Below are 26063 nucleotides of genomic sequence, written 5' to 3' on the forward strand. Positions count from 1 at the left end.
CTCCCCTTCACCCTATTAAGAATGCGCAGAGGTTGAGCTCTCACAATGTTACCTTTAAAAGTCTCCCACTTGCCTGTAAACAGCCTTTGCAAGCTCCTGTCTCATATTATCAAAATGTGCATATTATCAAAAAGCACCCCTCTGTGGAATGGGGGTTGGTCCATCAACTCCGATAAAACGACAAGGTTCCAGCCAGGATGTCATATTCCTGGTCGTGCAATGGCATTCTGGGCAGTGGGAGATACCAGATCATGCAAAGCACAGAATTTTGGGTGCTGCAGTCCCCAACTACAAAGAAGAAAGGTCGTGCTTTACGGGGCTCCTGAGGTACTGCTGTCAGTACATCCCCCATCCAATGACGACGCTGAGCCCCTGCACGGGTCTCACAGTAAAAGACCACCTTCCAATGGGATCCTGAGCAGCAGACAGCCTTTGAAACCGCCAAGCAGACGGTAGAGCAGGTCCTCCCCTAGGAACCTAGACAGAGTGGCGTTGGAACTGGAGGCTTCTGCTGCCCCCAGGGTGGATGAGTGGAGCTGTGGCAGGTGGTGAAGGGGCATGACGTTCACCACAGCCCCCTCCAGAGGCAGCTGTTGGTCTGCTACTGGGTTCTCTTGGCCATGAAGCATCAGACCATCCCCTGAGTAAGCTGGGTTGTGATCGCACTTCCCTTTAATACAGTGGGTGAGGCTGCCCCTCTCTGAGGCCCAGTGATCTTCCATTGTGAACTAGAAGTTGTACATTGCAGACTGGGCAGAGAAGGGTCCCGAACGGGGTGAACTGCCTCCATGAGCAGACCATGGCTCTCCCTACATCGTCAATGAAGTTCCTGCCAACGACCCCTTGCCCATAGTGTGGTGACCCTCTGCCATCAGGGAGGGGAAGTAGTGTTGGTGTATGCAGTATGATGAGCACAAGTCCAGCCAGTCTGTGGAGCAGAACGAGTGTGAGCAAGAGCTGTAGCTGGGATGACTGTGGTGACCTCAAATGATGCCGTGAAGGTGAGCACTCCCTGGGTGCTAAATGATATGTACTGGATAGGCAGCTCCATGGCTCCCCATAGGATGGTATGGTTGCTGCTATCCAGGGCACATGGTACCGTATATACACTACTTCGATAGTCCAGACAGGCACCCTGCCCATGAAGGTCTTTACACTATGAGATGTATCACAGAGGCAGAAAGGTTCTGGATGATAGCCTTTTCCCTGTATGGGTCAGGCATTCCCAGAAACTGATACGCACGATCTTTGTGATGGAGACTCTGGCCAGTGAGAGGGCTACAGAGTGTCAACCCAGGTAAGTATTTGTAACTGGCTGTAACTTGAAGGGTTTACTGAATGTTTAATGTCTCTCTTATCCTGTAAATAGTTAACCTACCTACCACTAGTCAGTGTCTTCTACCCTCGTTAAATGAACCAGCAAACCTGATTTCACACATCACCCTTGAACGGAAAATCCTCCAAGCCCAGTCAATCACAGGGAAAGGCCTCCTGATCAATGAGCACATCTACACAGAGTGTGTTGCAGGAAAGTAGCATCGTCACCAAGGACCCCCACCATCCAGGCCAAGCTCTATTCTCACTGCTGCCATCAAGAAGGAGGTACAGGAGCCTTGGCCACACACCACCAGGTTCAGGAACAGGTATTTCCTTTCAATCGTCAGCCTCCTGAACCAGCATGGATAACTTCACTCACCCCAACACTGAACTAATTCCACACCCTCTGGATTCACCTTCAAGGATTTTACAACTCATGTTCTCTATATTTATCAGTTATTTATTTTGTTTTTTTCTTTTTTGTATTAGCACAATTTGTTGCATTTTGCACATTGGTTGTTTGTCCATTTTTTGTGTAGTTTTTCATTTTATTTACCATAAATACCCACAAAAATAATCTCGATAGTATATGGTGACATTTATATACTTTGATAACAAATTTACTTTGAACTTTATTATGGAGTAATACTATTGATACTTTATGATTTGATTATAAGTCAATGATTTTCTCAACTGATTTCTGCTTTTTATACCTTCTGCTAGAGGCAAATCCAGTGAATTATGCAACAGTGTATTCCTCCTGGTGCTCAGGTTTTCTCCCATATTCCAAAGATGTTCAAGATGCTAAGCTAATTGGCCACTATAAATGTGTGTGGATGAAGAGAAAAATCTGGCGGAGTTGATGGGAATTTGGGAGAAAGGGAATGGAGTGGGTGTTATGGATTTGATGATCAACAGGGATTTGTAGCTCCAGTTTCTATGCCATATGACCAGTTACATCATTGCACAGAATTAACCTCTTTTAGTACATCATGTTAAAAACAAAATGCTGGAAAGACTCAGCAGGTCAGATAGCATCTGTGGAGAAAGAAAGAAATTGATGATCTTTCATTGGAAATCTGGCTTTAATACTGTCTGTGGAAGTGGCTCATGGCATCAATTTTCTTGTACACTGCTTGTAGAATCCATTTTCCAATCCACATCACAGAATTACAGTATTCCTCTTCACAGGACATCCTTCTTCACACTTGCATTGTCATTTGCAACATCCAAACCACATTGGCTGTGTTTTCCCTGCTTAGACATACGATCTCATATTTCACCATGTGCTTTTAACAGTAATAGTTCAAAGCTCTGGTGTTTAGCAGATCTGCATGTACGCTACTGAACAACGCAGCAGTAATTTGTCTAGGCTAGTCTAAAAGCTCCTTTGACTTACAGAAGGATATGGTAATACCAACACTTTCCCTTCCAAATGATTGGTGTTTGATTCTACAAACAGCGTAAAGAAATTTGATCTGTGAATTTTTAAATTTCATCTTGTGGGATTTCAATTCAACAGCTAATTATCCTTGCTGCTGTCTTGAACTGCTTCTGTGAGCGTGCTGTCACTATGGTGTTTATAGTAAGATTTCCAGGAGTAATGGTGCCTTTATGTCCATATGAAGGCTTAGAATGGAGCATGCAGGTGCTAGTGTTACCATACTCTACTTGAAGGTGGAGTAGGGTGGGTAATTTGTAGATGGTACTTATGCATCCACTCTGCTCTGGTTTCGGAGAACCTGAATTTTAGAAAAGTAAATGGCATGCGAAGGATGTGAGTTGCTTTGTCCTGGAGCGCTGTTTCTGGCAAGTGGAGGGTTTTCCATCACACACCAGTAGTTGGTGGAACTGAGGTGAGTTGCATTGATCCCAGCAGCTTCTGCTTGCTCTGTGAGTTTTTCCATCAGTGATGACCTGAGGGTGTTGAACTGGGGGAAGACTCAATGATGGCAACACGATTGAGTGTGGCGAGTAGATGGTCCAAGTCATCCCTGTTTGAGATGGTAAATGGTAATTTTATGACATGAATGAAATGTGGAACTTATCAGACCATGCCTGAATATTGTCTGCATGTTGATTGTTAGGAAGGAGATGTTATTTCTGATTGATTCTGACAGTCATCTCCTGTTGAGGCAGTCAAGGATCTAGTTGCAGAGGGAGGTACAGACCCTCAGATTTTGGAGTTGGGTGATTAGTACGGAGAGTATGTCGGTGTTGAATGCTGAGCTGTAATGTATAAACAGCAGCCTGACATAGGTATTGCTATTGTTCAGGTGGTTCAGTGCCCAATGGAGAACCAGTGAGATTGCACCCACTGTAGATGCATTGTGGTGACGAATTAACATCTTTAACATCTGCCAAATGATGCTGAGGATGTTCTATGAGTCTGTGGTGGCCAGTGCTAACATGTTTGCTGTTGTGTGCTGGGGCAGCAGACTGAGGGTAGCAGACACCAACAGAATCAACAGACTGATTCGTAAGGCCAGTGATGTTGTGGGGGTGGAACTGGACTCTCTGACGGTGGTGTCTGAAAAGAGGATGCTGTCCAAGTTGCATGCCATCTTGGACAATGACTCCCATCCACTCCATAATATACTGGTTAGGCACAGGAGTACATTCAGCCAGAGACTCATTCCACCGAGATGCAACACTGAGCATCATAGGAAGTCATTCCTACCTGTGGCCATCAAACTTTACAACTCCTCCCTCGGAGTATCAGACACCCTGTGCCAATAGGCTGGTCCTGGACTTACTTTTTCTACTTGGCATGATTAACTTATTATTATTTAATTATTTATGGTTTTATATTGCTATATTTCTTCACTATTCTTGGTGCAGCTGTAATGAAACCCGATTTTCCTTGGGATCAATAAAGTATGTCTGTCTGTATGTCTGTGACAGGCAAATTGAAATGGCATGCATTGATATAGATGATAATCAACAGTGGACTTAGCATCGATCCCTTTGGCGTACTGCTAGTCACAGACCTCAGAGAGATAACCATCTATTACCACTCTCTGGCTTCTCCTGCCGAGCCAGTACAGTCGACCTTCACTAATCCGACTACCTGTAATCTGGTTCCTTCGATAATCTGGCACCGATTCCAAATTTTCCGCGCAACTGTAATTTCAGATTTCCCAGGCCACCATACCAATCTGCTGCACATTGTTTTGGTTGTGCTAGATCTGTACACGTGTTGGCACGCTCTTATAAGCACAGACAGGTGATTCCTGCTTGTTTTCCTGCATTTATTTGCATCAAGCGTGGCCGGCTGGCACCCGCCTGTCTCACCTGCCAGCAGCGGTGGAGCTGGTGCACACTGGGTATGTCCGCCTTCTTGCCCGCCTGCCCTCCGGTGTCACTCGGCCGGCGCTCCATTCCCTTCTGCCTACGACCTCAGATCAGATGTGGTAACCCACTGAATTTAAGCGTATTACTAAGCGGAGGAAAAGAAACTAACGAGGATTTCCTCAGTAACTGCGAGTGAAGAGGGAAGAGCCCAGCGCCGAATCCTCGGCCGCCTGGCGGTCGTGTGAAACGTGGCGTATAGAAGACCTTCTTTCTCCGACTTCTGCTTCTGCTCACCCAGATGTGCTGCCACCAACATCAACAGTTTTTGAAGAAACTGTTGTGCCAGTTTCAGCACCAGTTCCTCCTGATGCTTCACTCATTTTTCAAGACGAAGATGTTGATGGTCCTGGCAACCCCACACTTGCAGACATGTAACTTTGCCTGAAGGTATATTAAATGTCTCACTTTAGAAGCGGTAGTGCTCAACTGTTCTGTATAAGTTAATTCCTGTACACTTATTCTATCTGTGCCTGTATAGTATATTACTTAATTAAGATTTCACTTGCTACTCATTTAATTTTTCTGTTTCATTATTATCTAGCGTACTGATTTACATGATATTTTAAAGCTATGATGAGGTGGTCAGCTATTTCTTAATGTGATCCTTCTGTAATTCGGCATTTTCACTAATTGGCAATCCTCAGGTCCCAATGGTGCCGGATTATAGAAGGCCGACCTGTATTGAATCTTTAATGCCAAGCAAATTAAACTTCTGGACCAGTCCCCCATGCGAGACTTAGTCAAAGGTCATAGTAAAGTCCATGTAAACAATATCCATCACCTTTCTTTCATGAACCTTCTTGGTAACCTCCTCGTAAAACTTTCAGATTTGTCACACATAACATTGCACGCACAAATTCATGTTGACTATCCCTGATCAGGCCTTGTCTATACGAATGTTTATATATTCTATCCCTTAGAATACCTTCTAGTAATTTACACACATCTGACACCAGATAATTTCCTGTTTTTTCCTTAGAACCTTTCTTGAATACCAGAACAACATTAGATATCCTCCAGTCCTCCAGGACCTTACCCATGCATAAAGGTGTTTTTAAATTTGTTTGTTAGGGCACCTTCAATTTATGCACGGGTCTTCCATGAGCCTGAGGGGCCAGCAGTTCAGGCCCCGGGGGTTTTATCCAGCTTCCAGTCCATGATGCACTACTGTCTTGCCTCAGTATGCCATGTGATATGACATTTAATGTATGATAGAGAGGAGGCAATATTTGTTTATTGTGGTTATGGCCTGGAGCTTTCACCAGTGATGATGGGCGTGGATTGGTTTAGTGCCAGGATTCAAATCAGAATCAGGTTTATTGTCTTTGTCATACAGTATATGATGTGAAAGTTTTTGTTTCTTGGCAGCAGTACAGTCCAAAGATGCAACGTTTCTATAGCTTACAAAATAATTACTGCAGATTAAAGGAATAATGTGTTTCTTGGAGTGAGTGACTTGTGTTTGAGAGGGTGATGCATTAGTTAATGAAAGTATCAAAGAGTCACTAATGGTCACGCTGTACTGTTTACAGTCATAAAGCAATAGAGCACAGATGCAGGCCATTCAGCCCAATGAGTCCATGCACACTATGCTGTCCACATACCTATCCAAATGCTTATTAAATCATGCTACAGTACCTGCTTCTTCTGGCATCTCATTCCATTTGGGCTAAGTCCTGGCAGGTCACTAGTCATGTACACTGAAGGTATTAAGAAGTCAGGTGGAGGAAAGAAGAGGAACAAATATGCAGGGAGGTTGGCAAAGGGCTCCACTCTTTCTGGGGCTTCTAATCCCACTCAAAGAGTGAGGGATATCTGACCTTAAAAGCCACTGTCATTCTCTCCCATAGTGGGACAACCCCCCCACCTCCTGCCCAGGACACCCATCTCCCTGTTGGATAAACTCACTACAGCACCCCCCCACCCACTCCCCTCCCCCCAGCTCCTCAGCAAACACATGGGCAGAGGCTCCCCTGGCTTTTACCCATACCTGCCTCCCAGTTCCGTCAGTTTCTTAGCAGGGAACTCTCTGACAGAGTTCGTCTCATATCCTCCTCCAGTCCCTCTTCCTCACACTATTCCTCTCCCAGCTTGCTGCTTTTCTTTGCTCTGCTCCATGGAAGCTGGAGGGGCTACGGGCTGGTGGCTCTCTTGCCGGGTCTGGGATCACAGGGCCACCAGTCTAGCCTGTACTGGTCTGGCTGCATGGGTGGGGGGTGGGGGTGCTCACAGAGAGGGAACACTAAGCCAAGAATCTCACTTCCCCTTCCTCACTATCTAATCAAATGTCCCCACCCCCGCCCTTATGTCGAAGTTGTCTCCACGCAATTCGGACCTTAACTAGGTCAGGTCTCCATTTAGCTCTACTGCTGCCAACAGGGCACCTCTGTACTCCTGTCCTCTAATTCTTTCACCCGATCTGCACTAACTGGGCAGCTTTCCTCATCCATGCTAATATATAATGTCTCCAGCTATCTACCTCTTTCTCCTTCTGTGAGATTGTCCTGTACTGCTGCCAGCAGCTAGAAAAGATGCCTCTGGCTCCCCTTATTCTTGGGGAATCCTATCTCACTAAGTATAGACACAATGTGGTGTCCCATTTTCACTTCACAGGAGTCTAGCTTGTCTGACCTGTCAGTCTACTGGTGTACCATTGTCCACCAGTAGGTTGGCAAGACTCCCAATCAGCCCACCCCAGGGCTCAGCACTCCCCACAATGGGGGTGGGGGGATGTTCTCTCCTATCTGGGAGTGAAACCTTGTCACGTATGTCACTTGGTTTGACTTTTGTAGGAAGTGATGGTGTTCGAGCTCTGCCACAGCTGTTCAGCACCCTTCTGTGATTCCAGTTCGGTACAGAATTGCCACTTGGCATGTGAGAGGGCTTTCCCCGAGTCCCATCTGGACTTTCCACACTGTCCTTGGTTGTCAGACTTGAACACCACCAATCTAGGTATCAGCAGGTTTGGGGAAGAAATGTGATCTAAGTGACTTTGGCAGTGGAATGATCATTGGTGCCAGATGGGGAGGTTTGAGTTTTTCAGAAACTGCTAACCTGCTTGGAATTCCACAGTCTCTAGAATTTACACAGAATGGTACAATAAATGAAAAACACCCAGGGAACAGCAGTTCAGTGGGCAAAAATGTTAATGAGAGAAGTCAGGAGAATGGCCAGAGTGGTTTAAGCTGACAAGAAGGTGACAATAACTCACATAACCACACATTACAACAGTGGTGTGCAGGAGAGCATCTTGGATCACACAATACGTCAAACCTTTAAGTGGAATGGCTAGCAACAGAAGGCAGGAGATAACTAATAAAGTGTAAGGTGGAATTAACAAACAAGTATCATTCTTACTTTCTCTCCTTCGTACTCCTTTTCTGGAAATTCTGGCACATACTTCTGCACCGGAGCATCAAAATCCAGCTTTCCATTTTCCCACAGCTTGGCGATGGCAGTCATGGTAAGGGGTTTGCTGATGCTGGCAATTCGCATCACCGTATCTGGCTTACACGGCACTCTGTTTTCCACATCTGCATAGCCCAGTCCTTGAAGCAAGCCAGAACGGTAAGTGAAACCTTTGCTCAGAAATGCAGGGAATCAAAGACTTTGGCAACATCAAAGCTTAACTGACAACATACAGGCAATCCCAATTATGGGGCGGCGGGGGGGGGGACTGTATCGTGATTTCCCATAACATGAAGCATGCTTCAAGAATTGCAAGTTGAAGAATTGAAATTCATGTTGATTTATTTACTTAATTTTCACACAGTTGCTGTGAGAGTAAATTTTCTTCTGTCTCAAATTTTTGGGAAGTGATTTGTGAAATCTGTAAGGGTAAACCCGAACAGCTGTATCACAGGGGCTACCTGTACTTGATACATAACTGCAGACAAAGAGCACCTCCAGCAAGAATGAGCTTAACCACCTCCCCTTGACATTTAGCAATAGTAAATTGCCAAAATGTAAATTACGCAAATTTGGAAAGCAACATAAGGTTAACAGGAACTGGCCACATAAATATTTAGCTTTAAAAGCAGATTACTTTACAATGCCTGATTTGTCTTCCAATTCCCCAAACATTTTCACGGCTGCAAAGCATATCAAGAGTTCTTTTTAACAAAAATAGATGATGATGGAAAAAACTTAGCAGGTTATACAACATAATGTGGAAAAGTTGTCATTTCAGATCAGAGTGGACACCTGGACTGGGAAAGAAAGCAACTGAGCAGCAGAGGAGAGGACTGCCATGGATGGAACATGGATTGTATGGTTTACACAGTGAAATAAGGAGCCACTGAGCAGACAGCTGCTCAGCCTGTGTAACAGGTTGATCTCTGAAGAGGAAGAGATTCTAGATGAGGTCTACTCTCACATCTGCACCTGTCCTTTCACCTCTTTAAAACCACCCAGAGTTGGTCTTTCCAGGTGAAGCAGCAATTCATTTGCTCTTCTTCAAATCTGGTGTACCGCATTCCATGCTCAAAATGTGACCTCCTCTACACTGGAGAACCGGATGACTGCTTTGGAGAGTGCCTGTGCTTGGTGCGCAGGAGCGACCCTGAGTTTCTAATTGGCACCTCACTACCACTCTGACCCTTCCTTTTGTAGCCTCCTGCAATATTATAGTGAGGCCCAACATTAGCTCACGAAATAACATTTGATTTCTTGCCCAGGTACACTGGAGAACTTGCTTGTTTGTATATTCGGGTCTGCTGGTCATGTTGCAGTTAGCCAGAGATACGGCATCAACCAGACTTCAAAACATTACACAGGCAAAGGAGATGAGATATCCATTCATGACTGTTCATCACAACGCACACATTTCCCCAGTTCCTTTTCCTTTTTCCACCTTCTCTGCTGCTTGGACTAGCACATTTTCTCTTTTCTCACTTCTTTAGTTCTAACAAAGTTTCTTCAGGCCAAAGTGTCAACTGCTTCTCCTTCCACACATACTGCCTGACCAGCTGAGATGTTCCATTCTGTTTGAACATAGAACCAATATGGGATCAAGCTCTTTAGCCCATGATGTTGCGCTGAACTAAATCAACTAGCAATTAAATGTCTAACTAAAATAAACCCTTTGTCTAGACAATGTCTATATCCCTACATTTCCTGCACATCCTTGTGCTTATCCAGGAGCCTTTTAAATGCCTCTATCTTATTTGTCTCCACCATTACCCCTGGCAGCACATTCCAAACACTGATCGCTCTTTGCGTCAAGACTTCCTCCACACATCTCCTTCAAACTTTCTCCTTCTCAAATGCATGATTTTTGATATCAGACATCTCAAACCTGGGAAAAATTACCAGTTGTAAACTCTTTTCATGACTCCACAGTATTATAAACCTCCGTATTAATAACCCAAGTTTGTTCAACCTTTCCTTGTAGCACATGCACTCTAAACCAGGCAGTGTACTAGTAAACCTCTTCTACAGTTCACTGACATTTCTATACAAGTCATTCTCTTACTCTCAGTGGGCACTTTATTAGGCGTCTCCTGTACCTAATAACATGTTTGTGGTCTTCTCTGCTGTAGCCCACCTACTTCAAGGTTTAGTGTGTTTGTGTTTCTCTTCTGCACACCACTGTTGTAATGCATGGTTATTTGAGTTATGGTCATCTTCCTGTCAGCTCGAACCAGTCTGCTCATTCTCATCTGACCCCTCTCAGTAACAAGGTTTTCTCACCCACAGAACTGTCCTTCTGGATGACTCTTGTTTTTCACACCATTCTCTGTAAACACTGTTTGTGAAAATCCCAGGACATCAGCAGTTTCAGGGATACTCAAATCACCCTGTCTGGCACCAACAATCGCTCCACGGTCAAAGTCACTTGTATCACAATTCTTCTCCATTCTGATGCTTGGTCTGAATAATGCTCTTGACCATCTTTGCAAGCTTTTATGTATTGAGTTGCTGCCACATGATTGGCTGATTTAATATTTTCATTAATGAGCAGGTGTAGAAACGTACCTGATAATGTGGTCACTGAGTGCATAATCATAAGCAACAGAGGCACCAGCACTGATCTCTGCAGAACACCACTGCTCACAGACCTCCAAACCAGAATAACACCCCTCCATGGTACATTCAAGAGAATGCAATCTACCAGAACTCTGTGGATCCCATGTATGTTAATCTTCTAAATCAGACTACCATGTGAAATATTGTAGAATCTTTACTAAAATCTGCATCCACTGTCCTACTCTCATCAATATAAGAATGATGCAGAGGCTTAAGATTGACCAGGATGCTGCCTGGATTAGAGAGCATGACTTATGAGGATAGGCTAAGCAAGATAAGGCCTTTCTCTTAGGAGTGAGAGGCAACTTGATAGAGGTAGTATAAGATGTTAAGAGCATCGATTGTGGATGGCCAGAGATTATTACCCACAGTGGAAACAGCTAATACTAGTGGACATAATTTTAAAGTGATTAAAGTATAGGGAAGGATGTCAGAGTTAATTTGGTTTTTTTTTACACACAGAGACTGGTGGGCTTCTTCTTGCTTTGCACAATTTCAGGTCACGTTTCACAAAAAACACAACTCACTCATCACCAAATGATGTGCAACTCATTATAAATTAGAATGCAATACACACCTTCAGACCAAACTTCCTTTCCATCCATAGCAACTCCAACTACTATCCCAGGGGCTCCCACTTCATCCTAAAGAGGAAAAAATATTTAATGTTTTTTTTTAATTCAAGAAACACCAAAAGGTTCATAATTTAAACATTAAACAGCAAAACCTATGTCACTCAGAGAATCATACAGTTTTATAGTACTGTATACTAGAAACAGGCATTTGGCCCACTATTAAGTCTTTTGTTTCCAATTCCATTTTCCAGAAAGATGGCAGTGCACTCGGACACAGCGGCCTCTCTCGGGGCAACCAAATGTGCTTTTGGCTTTTTTAAATGTCTTTTTTATGATCATAACATACTGCTGGACATTAAGAACTTCAAGTACTGCAGGTCTATCTCATCAGCAAGTTGATCGATAGTGGAGGTACTAGAGGAGCTGGGCTTGGTGCAGACCATGTTGCTGCCTCCTATGGAGAGGCATTGTAGTCAGTATGTGAAGATGGTGTGTAGTCGAACTGCAAGTGATTGTTTTGGATGTTTTTCCTGTGATCACAAGACCCTGTTGGATATTGGTAATGTAAAAGTGTGGTTCATGGTTTGTTGATGAGACCGATGGCAGGAGAGCTCATTTGTAGCGAGGTCTAGGCCTCATGTCATGGGCTTGCCTGTTGACGCAGTCCAGGATGGGAGATGCTGTTGGGGTGGAATGGCATCCATGCTGGGTTGGAAACTGGTTCTCTTGCAGTGTTTCTCTTGATGGGAGACAAGCTGGTCTGCATTTGTGCGCTTGTCCGCGGACTTCTGAGAACTGCTTATTCTTGCTGACAACACACATGCCCCATTTATAGGACAGGTGACTCGGGGACTTGGGCTATATATATTTTGGTATGTTTACTGCTATATTATATGTGCTGTGTTTGTCTGTGCTGTGTATGACTGTCAGTACTGTATTTCGCACCTTAGCCCCAGAGGAATGCTGTTTTATTTGGCTGTATTCACTTACGTATGGCTGAATGATAGCTACATGACATAAAACATGCACTAGAACAGTGTAAAATTTACATTCCCCTTAAACCTATGCCTTCCAATATTAGACACACCTACCATGGAAAACAGACTCTGAATATCTTCCAAATCTATGCCTCTTATAGGGTTCTTAATCAATGAATATGAAAGATCAATTTTCTTTTCAGCAACATAATGAAACAATTCTGATGTAAAGTTCAGCCCGAGAGAAATCTTGGGCTGAATCATATTTAAAGCAAGGGTTAACAAAGGCTTCATGGGATAAGCCACTAGTTGATGTTATTAGACACAAGAGAATCTGCAGATGCTGAAAACATTGACGAACACACACAAATGCTGGAGGAGTTCAGCAGGTCAGGCAGCATCTATGGAGAGAAATAAGGCCAAGGCCCTTCATCAGAACTGGAAAGGAAGGGGACAGTAGACAGAATTATTGTCGCTGATGATTTTAACCACACGAACCTTTAAGTCAATGCTCCCCAAATTCCATCAGTATGTGGACTTTGCCACGAGGGGGGAGAACGTGTTGGACTTTGCTTATACAAACATCCCCGATGTGTACCGTACAGAGCCCCCGCCTCCACCTCGGTTACTCAGACCACATCTTTGTTATGCTAATCCCAGCATTCAGACCACTCATCAGGTGCTCCAGACCAGTCCAGAAGCAGGTGAAAACCTGGTCTGCAGGAGCCATCTGGGCTCTTCAAAACTGCTTTGAGCACACTGACTGGCACATGTTCAGGGAGGCTGCAACCGACGGCAACTCTACCATCTTAGGGAAGTACACAGCATCAGTGACCAGCTACATCAGCAAGTGCATTGATGATGTTACTCTGTCCAAGACCATCACTATACGTGCTAACCAGAAGCCATGGATGACCGCAGAGGTGCGTGCACTGCTGAGGTCCCGTGACTCCGCCTTCAGAGCAGACGACAAGGCAGCTTTAACAATAGCAAGGGCCAAACTGCCCCAAGCCATCAGAGGGGCAAAGCGTGCACATGCCCAGCTAATCCACAGCCACTTCCAGGACAGCGGCGACACACAGCGCATGTGGAAGGGCATCCAGGACTTCACCAATTACAGGACAACATTACCTGACCGTGCAGGTGATGCCTCGCTCCCAAATGCACTGAGTAACTTCTACACCTGTTGTGAGGTGAAAAATGATGTGGCAGCGAGGAAGTTCACCCCTCCTACAAATGACCAGGTGCTGTGTCTCACTGTGGCCAACCTGAGGAGAACCCTGCGCAGGGTCAACCCACAGAAGGCTGCTGGACCAGGCAACATTCCTGGTAGAGTGCTTAGAGGATGTGCAGACCAGATAGCAGATGTTCTCACTGACATCTTCAACATCTCCCTGAGCAGCGCCACCATTCCAACGTGCTTCAAGGCCGCCACCATCGTCCCCATGCTGAAGAAGTCTTCAGTGTCCTGCCTAAATGACTACCATCCCGTTGCACTCACATCCATCATCATGAAGTGTTTCGAGAGGCTTGTCATGAGGCATATCAAGACCCTGCTGCCCCCTTCACTGGACCCCCTGCAGTTTGCGTACCGTCCCAACCGCTCAACAGATGACGCCATTGCCATCACTCTCCACCTGGACAAAAAAGACACATACATTCGGATGCTGGTCATAGACTTCAGTTCAGCATTCAACACAATCATCCCTCAGAAACTGATTGGAAAGCTGAGCCTTCTGTGCCTGAACACCTCCCTCTGCAACTGGATACTAGACTTCCTGACTGGGAGACCTCAGTCAGTCTGGATTGGGAGCAGCATCTCCAACACCATCACACTGAGCACGGGGGCCCCCCAGGGCTGTGTGCTCAGTCCACTGCTGTTCACTCTGCTGACCCACGACTGTGCTGCAACACACAGCTCGAACCACATCATCAAGTTCGCTGATGACACGACTGTGGTGGGTCTCATCAGCAAAAACAACGAGTCAGCTTACAGAGAGGAGGTGCAGCAGCTAACGGACTGGTGCAGAGCCAACAACCCGTCTCTGAATGTGAACAAAAGAGATGGTTGTTGACTTCAGGAGGGCACAGAGTGACCACTCCCCGCTGAACATCAATGGTTCCTCGGTAGAGATTGTTAAGCGCACCAAATTTCTTGGTGTTCACCTGGTAGAGAATCTCACCTGGTCCCTCAACACCAGCTCCATAGCAAAGAAAGTCCAGCAGCGTCTCTACTTTCTGCAAAGGCTGAGGAAAGTCCATCTCCCACGCCCCATTCTCATCACATTCTATAGGGGTTGTATTGAGAGCATCCTGAGCAGCTGCATCACTGTCTGGTTCAGAAATTGCACCATCTCGGATCGCAAGACCCTGCAGATCAGTGAGATCAGCTGAGAAGATCATTGGGGTCTCTCTTCCCGCCATTACGGACATTTACACTACACGCTGCATCCGCAAACAGCATTATGAAGGACCTCACGCACCCCTCATACAATCTCTTCTCCCTCCTGCCGTCTGGGAAAAGACACCGAAGCATTCGGGCTCTCACAACCAGACTATGTAACAGTTTCTTCCCCCAAGCTATCAGACTCCTCAATACCCAGAGCCTAGACTGACACCTTACTGCCCTATTGTCCTGTTTATTATTTATTGTAATACCTGCACTGTTTTGTGCACTAAATGTAGTCCTGGGTAGGTCTGTAGTCTACTGTAGTTATTGTGTGGTTTTTTTTTTATGTAGTTCAGTCTAGTTTTTGTACTGTGTCATGTAACACCATGGTCCCAAAAAACATTGTTTCATTTTTACTATGTACTGTACTAGCAGTTATGGTCAAAATGACAATAAAAGTGACTTGACTAGACTTGAAAAAGGTGAGGGAAGGTGGAGGAGCACCAACAGGCAGATGATAGGTATGCCCAGGAGAGGAAGAAGTTAGGTGGGTGGTGTATGATGTGAGAAGCTAAGAGGTGATAGGCAGAAGAGGTAAAGGGTTAAGGAAGAATCTGATAGAACAGTAGACCACGGAAACCTGAAGGAAGTGATGGGAAGGTTATGATCACGGAGGTAGCAAAGAGAAGGGGTGAGAGGATCACCGGAATAAGGGAAGGGGTGGAACAGAAGGGAATGGCTACCAAAGTTGGAAAAGTTGATGTTCATGCCATCAGGTTGGCGACTACCAAGAAGGAATATGAGATGTTACTCCTCCAATCCGCATTTGGCCTCATTGTGGCTGTAAAAAAGGGCCATAGACGGACATGTCAGTGTGGGAATGGGAAGGAGATTTGAAATGAATGGCCACTGGGAGATTCTGGTTGTTGCAGCAGAGGGAGCGAAGGTTTCACCAACGTACAGGAGACCATACCAGGAGCATTAGATGCAATAAATAATCCTCAGACACTTACAGGTGAAGAGGCAGGATTGTTTAGGGCCCTGAAAGGCAGTGAGAGAGGAGGTATGGGGCAGGTGTAGTAAGCACAGTTACAGAGATGAATGTCACAAAGGAGATTGGTGGGAAGGGACAGTGGATAAGGGAGTCAGGGACAGACGGATTCCTGTGTGTGGGAGTGAATGATGGGCTTGGTGGTGGGATCATGTTGGAGATGACGGAAGTTGTGGAGAATGAGGCACTGGATGCAGAAGCTCATGGTGTTCTAGTGAAAACAAGGGGAATCTTATCCCTATTTTGTCAAGCAGGGGATGGGGTGAGGACAGATATTTAGGAAATACGGTGGAAGGGAAACCTTATTTTCTGAAGAAAAGATGGATATTCTAAGCACAAAAACTTTTAAGATCAGGCAGCATCTATGGAAGAAAATAAACTGTCAATGTTTCTAGCAGAGTCCATTCATCAGGACTGATGAAGGGCCTCAGCCCAAAATGTCGACTATTCCCCTCTATAAATGCTAGTTGACTGGCCAAGTTCCTCCAGCAAGTTTGTGTGTTACTGTCAGATATTCCAGAATGGGAAGCCTTGTCCTGAAAACAGAAATGACGGTGGCAAGGGAACTCAGTGAAGGAAGTAGGGTTATTACAAACAACAGGGTGGGAAGAGGTATTGTCAATATAATTGTTGGAATCAATGGGTTTATAAAAGATGGCAGAGATCCAGAAACGGGAGAGAGGTGTCAGAGATGGGCTAAATAAATTTTAGGGCCGGGAGGAAGTTGGAGGAAAAGTTGACAAAATCGACAAGCTCAGCAATGATCTGGAAGCAGCCGTCAACGTCAATGTATAGTACAGTGCAAAAGTCTTAAGCACCCTAAAATTTTTATATAAATTTTGTTTCTGATGTTTATTTTTGTCTTCTGCATTTACGTCAGTAGAAATGAGCAAATTTTAGATTTTCAAAAGTTCATTTTTCAAAAAATTTAATGTTGCAGAGAAACTTTTGTAACATATTTAATGTTACGAAGGAAGTATTAAGTTTGACCACTTTTCAAATAAAAACTTGATTATAGGTATATAGCCCAGTGCATGATTAAACAAAGATAACAAACAGGTGCTAATGATCAACTTAAACAGAAATGGGTGTAAAAGGAATCAGACTGGGTGAAGGATAACCAAACTAAACGAAGAGGGTGTGGCAGATGAGACAGATTAACCTTAAAATCAGCAATTCTTCCAGCTTGGCAAGTGTGAGCATTGCAACAAGACTCAAGGTGGTCATCCTGCATTAGCAAAGTCTCTTCCGAGCAAAAATTTTGCAGCAGACAAGAGTTTCAAGATGTGCTGTCCAAGCTCTGAAGAAGCACAAGGAAATGGGCAACATTGAGGACCAGAGACCTGGTGGTCGGCCACAGAAACTGAGTGCAGCAGATGAAAGATACGTACATTGAACTAATGTCCCTCCTAAATTGGAAGCAATCCAACACTATTAGCTCTGAACTTGCAGAAACCACTGGAACACAAGTATACTCCTCTACAGTTAGGCAAAGTCTTGTCAGAAGTGGTCTTCATGGAGTTGCTGCCAAACAACTGTTCCTCTTATGCGGAAACAAAGCCAAGAGACTCACCTAAGTAATGGAGTGCTGAAGAATAGCAGCAGGTGCTCTAGTCAGCAGCATGTCCATAGAAATGGACAGCACTACGTGGATGAGTATCTACAGCCAACAATGATGCATGGCTGAGATTCCCTGCATGTTTGGGGTTGCATTTCAGTTGGTGGTCTGGTCAGAGTTAATGGAATCCTCAATGCTCAAGCAGATGCTCATCCATCATACAATACCATAAGGAAGGTGTCTGATCAATCTAACTTATTCTGCAGCAAGACAATGACTCCAAACACATGAAGAACTATCTTCAGCAAAAATGAGTTTTGCAACAGATGGCAAGAGCCCTGATCTCAACATCATCAGGGCCAGCTAGGATTACCTGGAGAGACAGGGGCATGCAAAACAGCCAAGGTCTGCAGAACTGTGGCAAGTTTTCCAAGGTGCTTGGAACAGCCTACCAGCTGATTGTTTTATAAAAATTACACAACAGTGTACCTGAGACAATTGATGTAGCTTTAATGGCAAAGGGTGATCACACCAAATATTACTTGATTTAGATTTGTACTGTTTACTGCTCCTTATAGTAAATTTTTTGATATTTAGAGACTTTTCACTTCATTATTTTTGAAAGAATCTTTGCTTTACAAAATTTATTTACATGTGCCTAAGACTTTTCCACAGTACTGTAGCAGAGAAAAAGTTGGAGAGCATTACCAGCATATGCTAGTGATGTGGACTGTTCCTTGTAGATAACAAAAACACTGGCTCTCATCCTCCTTTGCTTCATATTTAGGGTCTATGTGAGTGCATACGGAGGGAAACTGGTTATAAGCAGACGCTCTTAAGGACTTCTTGATGGGGGATGGATAAAGGTGGTCAGGGCCACGGAATTGAAATTTGTTGTTGTGCTAGAGAGCATACGAAGTGTCACAAATGTAGGCGGGATGGTACTGAACCAAGGAGGACAAAACTGAGTCACAATATGCTAACATAAACTCAGTAGGGCAGGAACAGGTAGAAATGATGAGCCTACCTGGGCAGTTAGGTTTGTGGAATTTGTAAAAGAGGTAGAAACGGGCAAGACGGGGTTGGGGAACCATTAAGTTGATGCTGTAGATGGGAGGTCTCCAGATGTGATGAAATTGGTGATAGTGTGGGAGGAAATGGTCTAATGCTTCTCAATGGGGTCTCAGATAAAGGGATAAAGAGTTGTCTTCAATTCCTGTTCGTACTGAGTGAGCTCCTCTCTACTGGGCATGAACTGTTTGTCAGTCAGATGCCATGAAGCCAGGTTTGCCCCATACCAGAGCCATGAGCATAGTCAATGCTGACATTCCAGTCTAGAACCATAGGTTACTGCACCTCGGAGTATTGATATGTTAAACCAGGACCACAAGAATCTCCTTTAATACATCAGTCAGATCCTCAAACTTGTTTTACTTCAATTCAATTTAATGGCATTGATCCTGTATTTCCTGATTTATTTGCCTAAAATCTATTGGCCTTGTCTTGGACATTTTAAATGACTCAGCATCCATAACTCTTTGGAAGAGCTGAATTCAGATTTCCAGTAAACCTGTGTCAGTACATTCTTATAAAAGGCCTAGGTCAATTCATCAGAATTCTGAATTCCTATTCTGGGTTTTCTCACCAGCAGAATCATTTTATCTATTAAATCCCTCAACATTTTATCTTTTGTTAGATTGCCCTCAATCTTGTTAATCTAAGGGAATACAAATATTTACATATAATTATTTTGTCTCGGAATAGCAATAATCCATCTGATATAACCTATATTTATTTAAAGTCAAATCTCAAGTTGCCTTATTGCTAAAATGAGGAGCACCTGTGAAATAACGTGAAGCTATTCAAGTGTCAGAGCAAGCTGAATGATGTTGGAACTTATCACAGCTTCAGTTCGCTCTTCAAACTTGGCCAGATTATCCTTTACTGGAGCTGCGGTGAATGTGCCAAGGAACTAAAAAGTACACCGTAGGGCTACGTGAACTGTACTACATCAGACTGTGTGCTCTATGCTATTAGAAAAAGGGATATGGCCCGAACACAGGGAATCAAGACTGAGCACCGAATTTGGCACGGACTAGTTGGAATGAAAGGCCTGTACTGCTGCAAAGCTCTATGACCCTATCACTCTAAACATAAGTAATAATTTGCTGGATAGTGTAGAATAGTATTCCAAGTGCTTTCCATCTATTGTATAACAAATTTTCAAGTTTATTAGTTACTATCTGATACTTGTCAAACACCAAATACAAATCTTAATAATATTCTGCATTCCATTAGCTGGCTGATTTAATTAAGCCTTTTATTTTTTCACCAAAATGTTTTTTAAATTCTCACCTTTCTTCTCAGTTTATTTATTTACCACTTAATTCTTTTGATTATCATAACCAAACATAGGTTGGCCATCACGTCCTTTGCTAATCCCATTTTATGGCACACTCCTTATAGCCTTCTGCGCCACTCTGTTTCAAGTGCTAACTGAAACTTTAGTGCAAGGATACACAATTCAGAAGAATACCGATGTAGACACGAGGGGAGCCTTTCTCACAATTATGACTTCGAGGTTCTGTCAATAGTTCTCAACATCCACATTCTATACTGTAGCTGAAAGATACAAGATCACCTCCTCCAGACACTTTTGCATCAACTGCTTTAACATACCAGGTTGATTATAGTTTAGATACACCATTCTAATCATGTACACTTAATAATAGTAAACTACATAGAATCACAAAGGCAAAGAGCACAGAACAACATAGGAACAGACCCTTGAGTCCCATTCATTCAAACGGAAAAGGTGCCTACCCAATTTGCCTATGTTTGGCCAATATCCCTCTAAACCTTTCCTATCCACGTGCATATCCAAATGTCTTTTAAATGCTGTTATTGCTTTTTCTTTCAGCTGGTTCCATATACATAACTCACTCTGCATGAAGGTCAGCTTTAAAACTATCCCTGACACCCTAAACTTTCACTCTCTAGATTCCCTGAGGGGAAAACATTGTCCATTATTTTTATCTATGCCTCTCATAGGTTTATACACCTCTATAGTGACCCATATTCCAAGGTATAAAGTCCTAGACTCCCCACCCTCTCTCTGTGGGCAAGTTCTCAAGTTTAGCAACACTCTTCTTAGTCTAATGATGTGTTTCAATTGATGTACAATTACATACAGACCAAAATCATACAGTATGTAAATTATCAGATGAAAAACTAGGCTGATAGGATTACAAAATGCAAAGTCTTTGTGTATATTTAAGTCTTATGTATCCTTTCACCCAATATAAGGTCCAAGTCATGGCATTGCAGAAAAAAGAAACTGGTTAATTAATAAAAAAGGACTACATCAGCTACCAAGTATATTTCTTGTAAGTGAGTAACACAGTTATACACACAGCTTCAGTTCACTATTACAAGAATGAGATGTATGTCATTTGTTTTCAAGGTTATTACTGAGACTACAGATAGAATTCTCATTTGGTAGAATTCCTGCTTCTAGATAGTTTTAGATACAAGGGCAACATTAAGGGTTTACATCCAAGAAGAGCTAACTCCATTGGGTGCCCTCTTGCAACTGCATAAATTCAAGACAACAGTGTTTTGTCTTGAGTACAACAAATGTAGAAGGCAAATTGGAAGCTCCTTTCCTAATTAAGTCACAGGAGAATGTCACATGTCAGTTAAATTTGTTCTGTCATAAAAGCAAAGTAAAATATGGACTAGAATTGTACATTATTTCTACATATCAGTTTCTGTTTGATGCATATGCTGAATATCTGTGTGTAGGTCTTTACCAATATAATTATCTCCATCTCAAAATGAAGATAATAATCTTCAAAGAAAATCACAAATCTTCACTGTTTAAGATGTGGTTTAATGAGAATAGTGGGACCAAAATTAACATCTGTTTCAGATTTTTGAGGATCAACTCTTTCTTTGCATTTGTTTGAATGAAAGCCTAAAACGCTGTTTCATTATACTATTACATAGCAGAAAAACACTACTAGTGCCAAAATATTATCAGTAATGGTATTGAAATGCTGTATTTGCTGAGACAGTCATCCATCCAGCATGATTTTTGACTATAACTGGGCTATTTCAAATAATAACAAGTCTGTTCCTATGACATGTTCCATACAGCTGACATTCTAAAATTTTGTTCATCTTTAAAGGGGACATAATGGATTTTTACTATTTTATAAAAGGTGTAGAGGTTACAATGTATTTCCAAAGATAAACAGGTTGCGCATAAAAACCACAAAATAAATACTCCGATAGCGGTCAGCTAATTAGAGGGTTGTTGAAATATGTATCAAGCTCAAAGGAAATTGAGGGTACATGTGGGTACACTTAACACCACATCTTGTTGAGGTCTTCGGATGCTTTGGCGGGAGAAGTGGTTAGAGTGGCGGGAGACCCGCTTAGACAGGCAGGGTTGGCGTAGTCTCTGGACTTCTTCTCCACCTGGTTGAGCAGACTTTTGTAGCCGGCCAGCTCCTGCTCCAGCGCATTCTTCACCGTCAGCAGGGCTTGGAAGTCGGCCGTGTGCGCCTCGATCTTCTTCTCCAGCGCCTTGTTATACTCCCGGATCCGGCCGATCTCCCGCTCCTTCTCCTGCAGGTGGTTTTTGTGCATCTCGTCCCGCAGCCGCAGGTCGGTAACGGCGTTGCGGAAGCACTCGGTCTCCTTCCTGACCTTCTGCAGCGGCACGCTGTTCTCCTCGAACCGGTGCCGGTAACGGGCCAGCTCCTCTCTGTTGCGCCGGGCGGCCTGCTCGTACTCCTGGCGCATGTTGCGCAGCCCCTGCTCCAGGTCGAGCGCCGTGCACTCCGCCTGCTCCACGTTCTGCAGGTTGTCCAGCTTCTGCTGCCAGTAGATGCGCTCCTGGTCGCGGACCAGCCTCAGCTGCGCCAGCTGCGCCTCCAGCAGCTTGAAGTGGCACTGGAGCTTCTCCAGGCCGCTGCCCGAGTCCTCGTACTTCTTCTTCAGGTCTTGGAAGTCGCGGTCGAACTCGCGCTTGAGCTGGCACTCCTTCTCCAGCCGCGCCTTCAGCTTGTCCTTCTCCAGCTTCAGCAACACCAGCTCGTTCTGCGCCTCGTCCACCCGCGCCTGGAAGTCCTGGTACTCCTTCTGGTAGGCCTTCTCCGCCGCGTTGAACTCCTCCCTCTCCAGCTTCTTCACCTCGGCCAGCAGCTCCTTGTTCTTGCGCTGCAGGTTCAGCACCGTGTTGTTGATGTACTTGGCGAAGCGCTCGTTCAGATCCTTGATCTGGTCCTTGCCCTCCTGCATGCCGTCCTGCAGCTCCTTGCCGCTCGTTTCGCTCGCCACCACCTCCATCTGCCGCTCCTGGCACGCCGAGGATGCGGTGGCCGAGCTGGGCGACGAGGTCCTGGAGCCCGAGAACATGCTGCCGCCGTCTTCCTGCCTCTCCGGCCGTCTGCCCTCCGCTCGCTCGACAACCGCCCTCCAACCGACAGCCCCGCGTTGCCGGGGCAACCCCTCCGCAATCAAACACGCGACACTGACCAACCGCCGTCAGGGCAGTTAGCGCATGGCCGGCCGGGCCGGACAACCCGTTAGCTCCGTCCCATCCCTCCATCACCCGTGGAGTGTTCATCACAGACACCTTAGAACAGATCCACAGAATGATCCCTGAAGTGGAGCACAAGTAGATTGACTGGGGCACACAATGCTAGTTATTCAAACATTAGAGCACATTTGTGTGTCATTCTGATTGCCACAGAATGTGATAAAGCTACACATACAAAGTACTAGAGGAACCCAGCCAGTCAGGCAACATTTATGTGGAGGTAGAGAAACAGTAGACGCTTCAGTCTTGATGAAGGGTCTCAGCCTGGAACTTCAGCTGGTTAGCCCGTCTGCAGATGATACCTGTCCTGCTGAGTTCCTCCACACTTTGAAAAGAAAGTCCTGCCCAGTTAGAATCAGTAGCACCAGAGGTCCCAACATACTAGAGCACTGCTATACTAAGATAAGGAATGTCTACAGTTCCTTGCCCAGACCACATTTTGGAAAAATTGATCACCTCCCACCTGAGGACAGGCAGAGGCTATAAAGAAGGGCTCCAGAGATTAGGACAACTGAAAGGTGGTCACAGGAGACAGAGGAGTGATTATGAGATTGCTCTGAGTCAGTGGACTAGGCTGTGTTCAAGCACTCATGGAGTTATAAAGAGTACAGCACAGAAACAGGCCCTTCAGCCCATCTAGCCCATGCTGAAACCATTTAAACTACTCTCATTGACCTGCACCTGCCCTGAATACCTTTACCATCCATGTACCTATACAAACTTCTCTTAAATGTTGAAATCAATTTCACATGCACCACTTATGCTGGCAGCTTATTTCACACACTCATTACCCTCTGAGTGAAGAAGTTTCCCCTCATTTCCCCTTAACTCGGTACATCTGGTTGTAGTCACACCCAACCCCAGTGGAAAAAGCCTGCTTGCATTTACCCCATCTATATCCCTCAATTTTGTACACCTCCATCAAATCTCTCAATCTTTTTACGTTCTAAGGAATACAGTCCTAAACAATTCAATCTTTCCTTACAGCTCAGGTCCACCAGACTCAGCAACATCCTTGTAAATTTTCTCTGCACTCTTTCAACCTTGTTTACATCTTTCCTGACCAAAACTGCACACAATACTCCAAAGTAGGCCTCACCAATATCTTACACAACTTCAACATAATATCCCATCTCCTGTACACAATACATCGCTTTATGAACCATCCTTGGAATATCCTGCCTCCATGGGGATGATCACCCTCCCCGCCTGACTGTGACTGCAGGTCAGGTTAGGAGACAGCTGGACAGAATCAGCCCCAGGGTACTGAAGGCCTGTGCGAGTGGCTGTCTGATATTTTGCAGCACCTTTACAATCTGAGTCTGAGTCAGGTGAAGATACTGGTGCTTTCGTATTTGGTTCCAGTACCCAAGAAGGCAACTCCATCTGGACTTAATGACTACAGACAAATTACCCTCAATTTATTGGACCCTCTACAGTTTGCCTACCAACCTGATGTGGGAGTGGATGATGCCGTCATCTACCTGTTGCAGGAGCTCACTCCCACCTGGATGATGCTGGTGGCATTGTGAGAACCACGTTTTTTGATCCTCTAGTGCCTTCAGCACAATCCAGCCACACCTTCTGAGCAAGAAGCTGCAAAGGGTGGGGACGGATAAATCTACTTTCTTCTGGATTACTGACTTTTTGCATCACCAGCACATAAAGCAACAAAGACAATAGACTTGAGCGGAAAACTTGTGGAGAAGAGGTCACTAAACAAACTGCTATCCATTAGGCACAGTCTGGCACATCCTCTCCATGACCGACTGAGTAAGCAGCTGAGCACCCTTTCGAACAGACTCATTCAGCTCCGCTGTCACAAGGTCCGTTACAGAAAATCCTTCCTACCAAATGCAACAAGTATATACAACAATTCATCTCTGTGTGAAACATAGAACATAGAAAGATCAAAAACCAACAGCACAATACAGGCCCTTTGGCCCACAAAGTTGTGCCAAACATGTCCCTACCTTAAAATTACTAGGCTTACCTATAGCCCTCTATTTAACTAAGCTCCATGTACCTATCTAAAAGTCTCTTAAAAGACCCTATCGTATCCACCTTCACCACCGTTGCCAGCAGCCCATTCCACACACTCACCACTCTCTTGAGTAAAACACTTACTCCTGACATCTCCTCTGTACCTACTCCCCAGCACCTTAAACCTGTGTCCTCTTGTGGCAACCATTTCAGCCCTGGGTAAAAGCCTCTGACTATCCAGACGATCAATGCCTCTCATCATCTTATACACCTCTATCAGGTCACCTCTCATCCTCCATCGCTCCAATGAGAAAAGGCAGAGTTCACTCAATCTATTCTCATAAGGCATGCTCCCCAATCCAGGCAACATCCTTGTAAATCTCCTCTGCACCCTTTCTATGGCTTCCACATCCTTCCTGTAGTGAGGTGACCAAAACTGAGCACAGTATTCCAAGTGGGGTCTGACCAGGGTCCTATATAGCTGCAACATTGCCTCTCGGCTCCTAAATTCAATTCCACGATTGATGAAGGTCAATACACCGTACGCCTTCTTAACCACAGAGTCAACCTGCGCAGCTGTTTTTGAGTGTCCTATGGACTCAGACCCAAAGATCCCTCTGATTCTCCACACTGCCGTCTTACCATTAATACTATATTCTGCCATCATATTTGACCTACCAATATGAACCACTTCACACTTATTAATTTTTTTTTCTTCTTTAAAACCCTGAAGAGATACAGCAGTCATGAACGGTAGAGTTGTACACATCCACATGTCCAGCCATTAAAACGCTTGCTGTAAGTGCACCTTCCGTTGGACGTGTGTGCAGTGACATTGGCAGAATTCGTGACAGGGTCCTCAGACCTGATCGTCCGACCTGATCGTCCTGTGCTCCTGCCTAAAAGAGGCTCTGTGCTACCAAGCGGCTCCAACATCAGTAGTCGCCACTCCTTACACACAGATCAACCCTCCTCCTAACCGCGAATCATGGAGGGGTCCGCATTGGCATTCTCACTCCACTAGTCTCGGCCGACAATGAAGTCGACACCGTTACCCCCCCACCCCCCAACTGAGTCATCATAGTGAAAAAGTCTCTGTTTTATTATTTCAAACATTATTATTACACATTGATGAATTATTATTATTATTATTATTATTATGTATATTACACCGGACAACAAAGATTTTGCTTCCTGAATACCTTTAGGTGTATCTTATGAATT

The 26063-nt window shown here is 44.6% G+C and overlaps 2 protein-coding genes across 2 annotated transcripts in view; both read right to left on the reverse strand.

Moving 5' to 3' along the window:
- The window catches only part of lactb (lactamase, beta), a 46735-nt gene that overhangs the window by 11987 nt on the left and 8685 nt on the right, over nt 1-26063 (reverse strand). The window contains exons 2-3 of the mRNA XM_059945963.1: nt 11276-11342; nt 8029-8219 (exon numbers count right to left, since the gene is read on the reverse strand). Of these exons, the coding sequence (XP_059801946.1) occupies nt 8029-8219; nt 11276-11342 (258 nt within the window). The remainder of the gene's footprint in view (nt 1-8028; nt 8220-11275; nt 11343-26063) is intronic.
- LOC132379190 (desmin-like) lies at nt 21186-22810 on the reverse strand. The gene has a single exon (XM_059946866.1). The coding sequence runs from the start codon at nt 22670-22672 to the stop codon at nt 21617-21619; it is 1056 nt and encodes a 351-aa protein (XP_059802849.1). The 5' UTR covers nt 22673-22810; the 3' UTR covers nt 21186-21616.

This window comes from Hypanus sabinus, chromosome 21 (assembly GCF_030144855.1).
Source record: "Hypanus sabinus isolate sHypSab1 chromosome 21, sHypSab1.hap1, whole genome shotgun sequence".
NCBI lineage: Eukaryota > Metazoa > Chordata > Chondrichthyes > Myliobatiformes > Dasyatidae > Hypanus > Hypanus sabinus.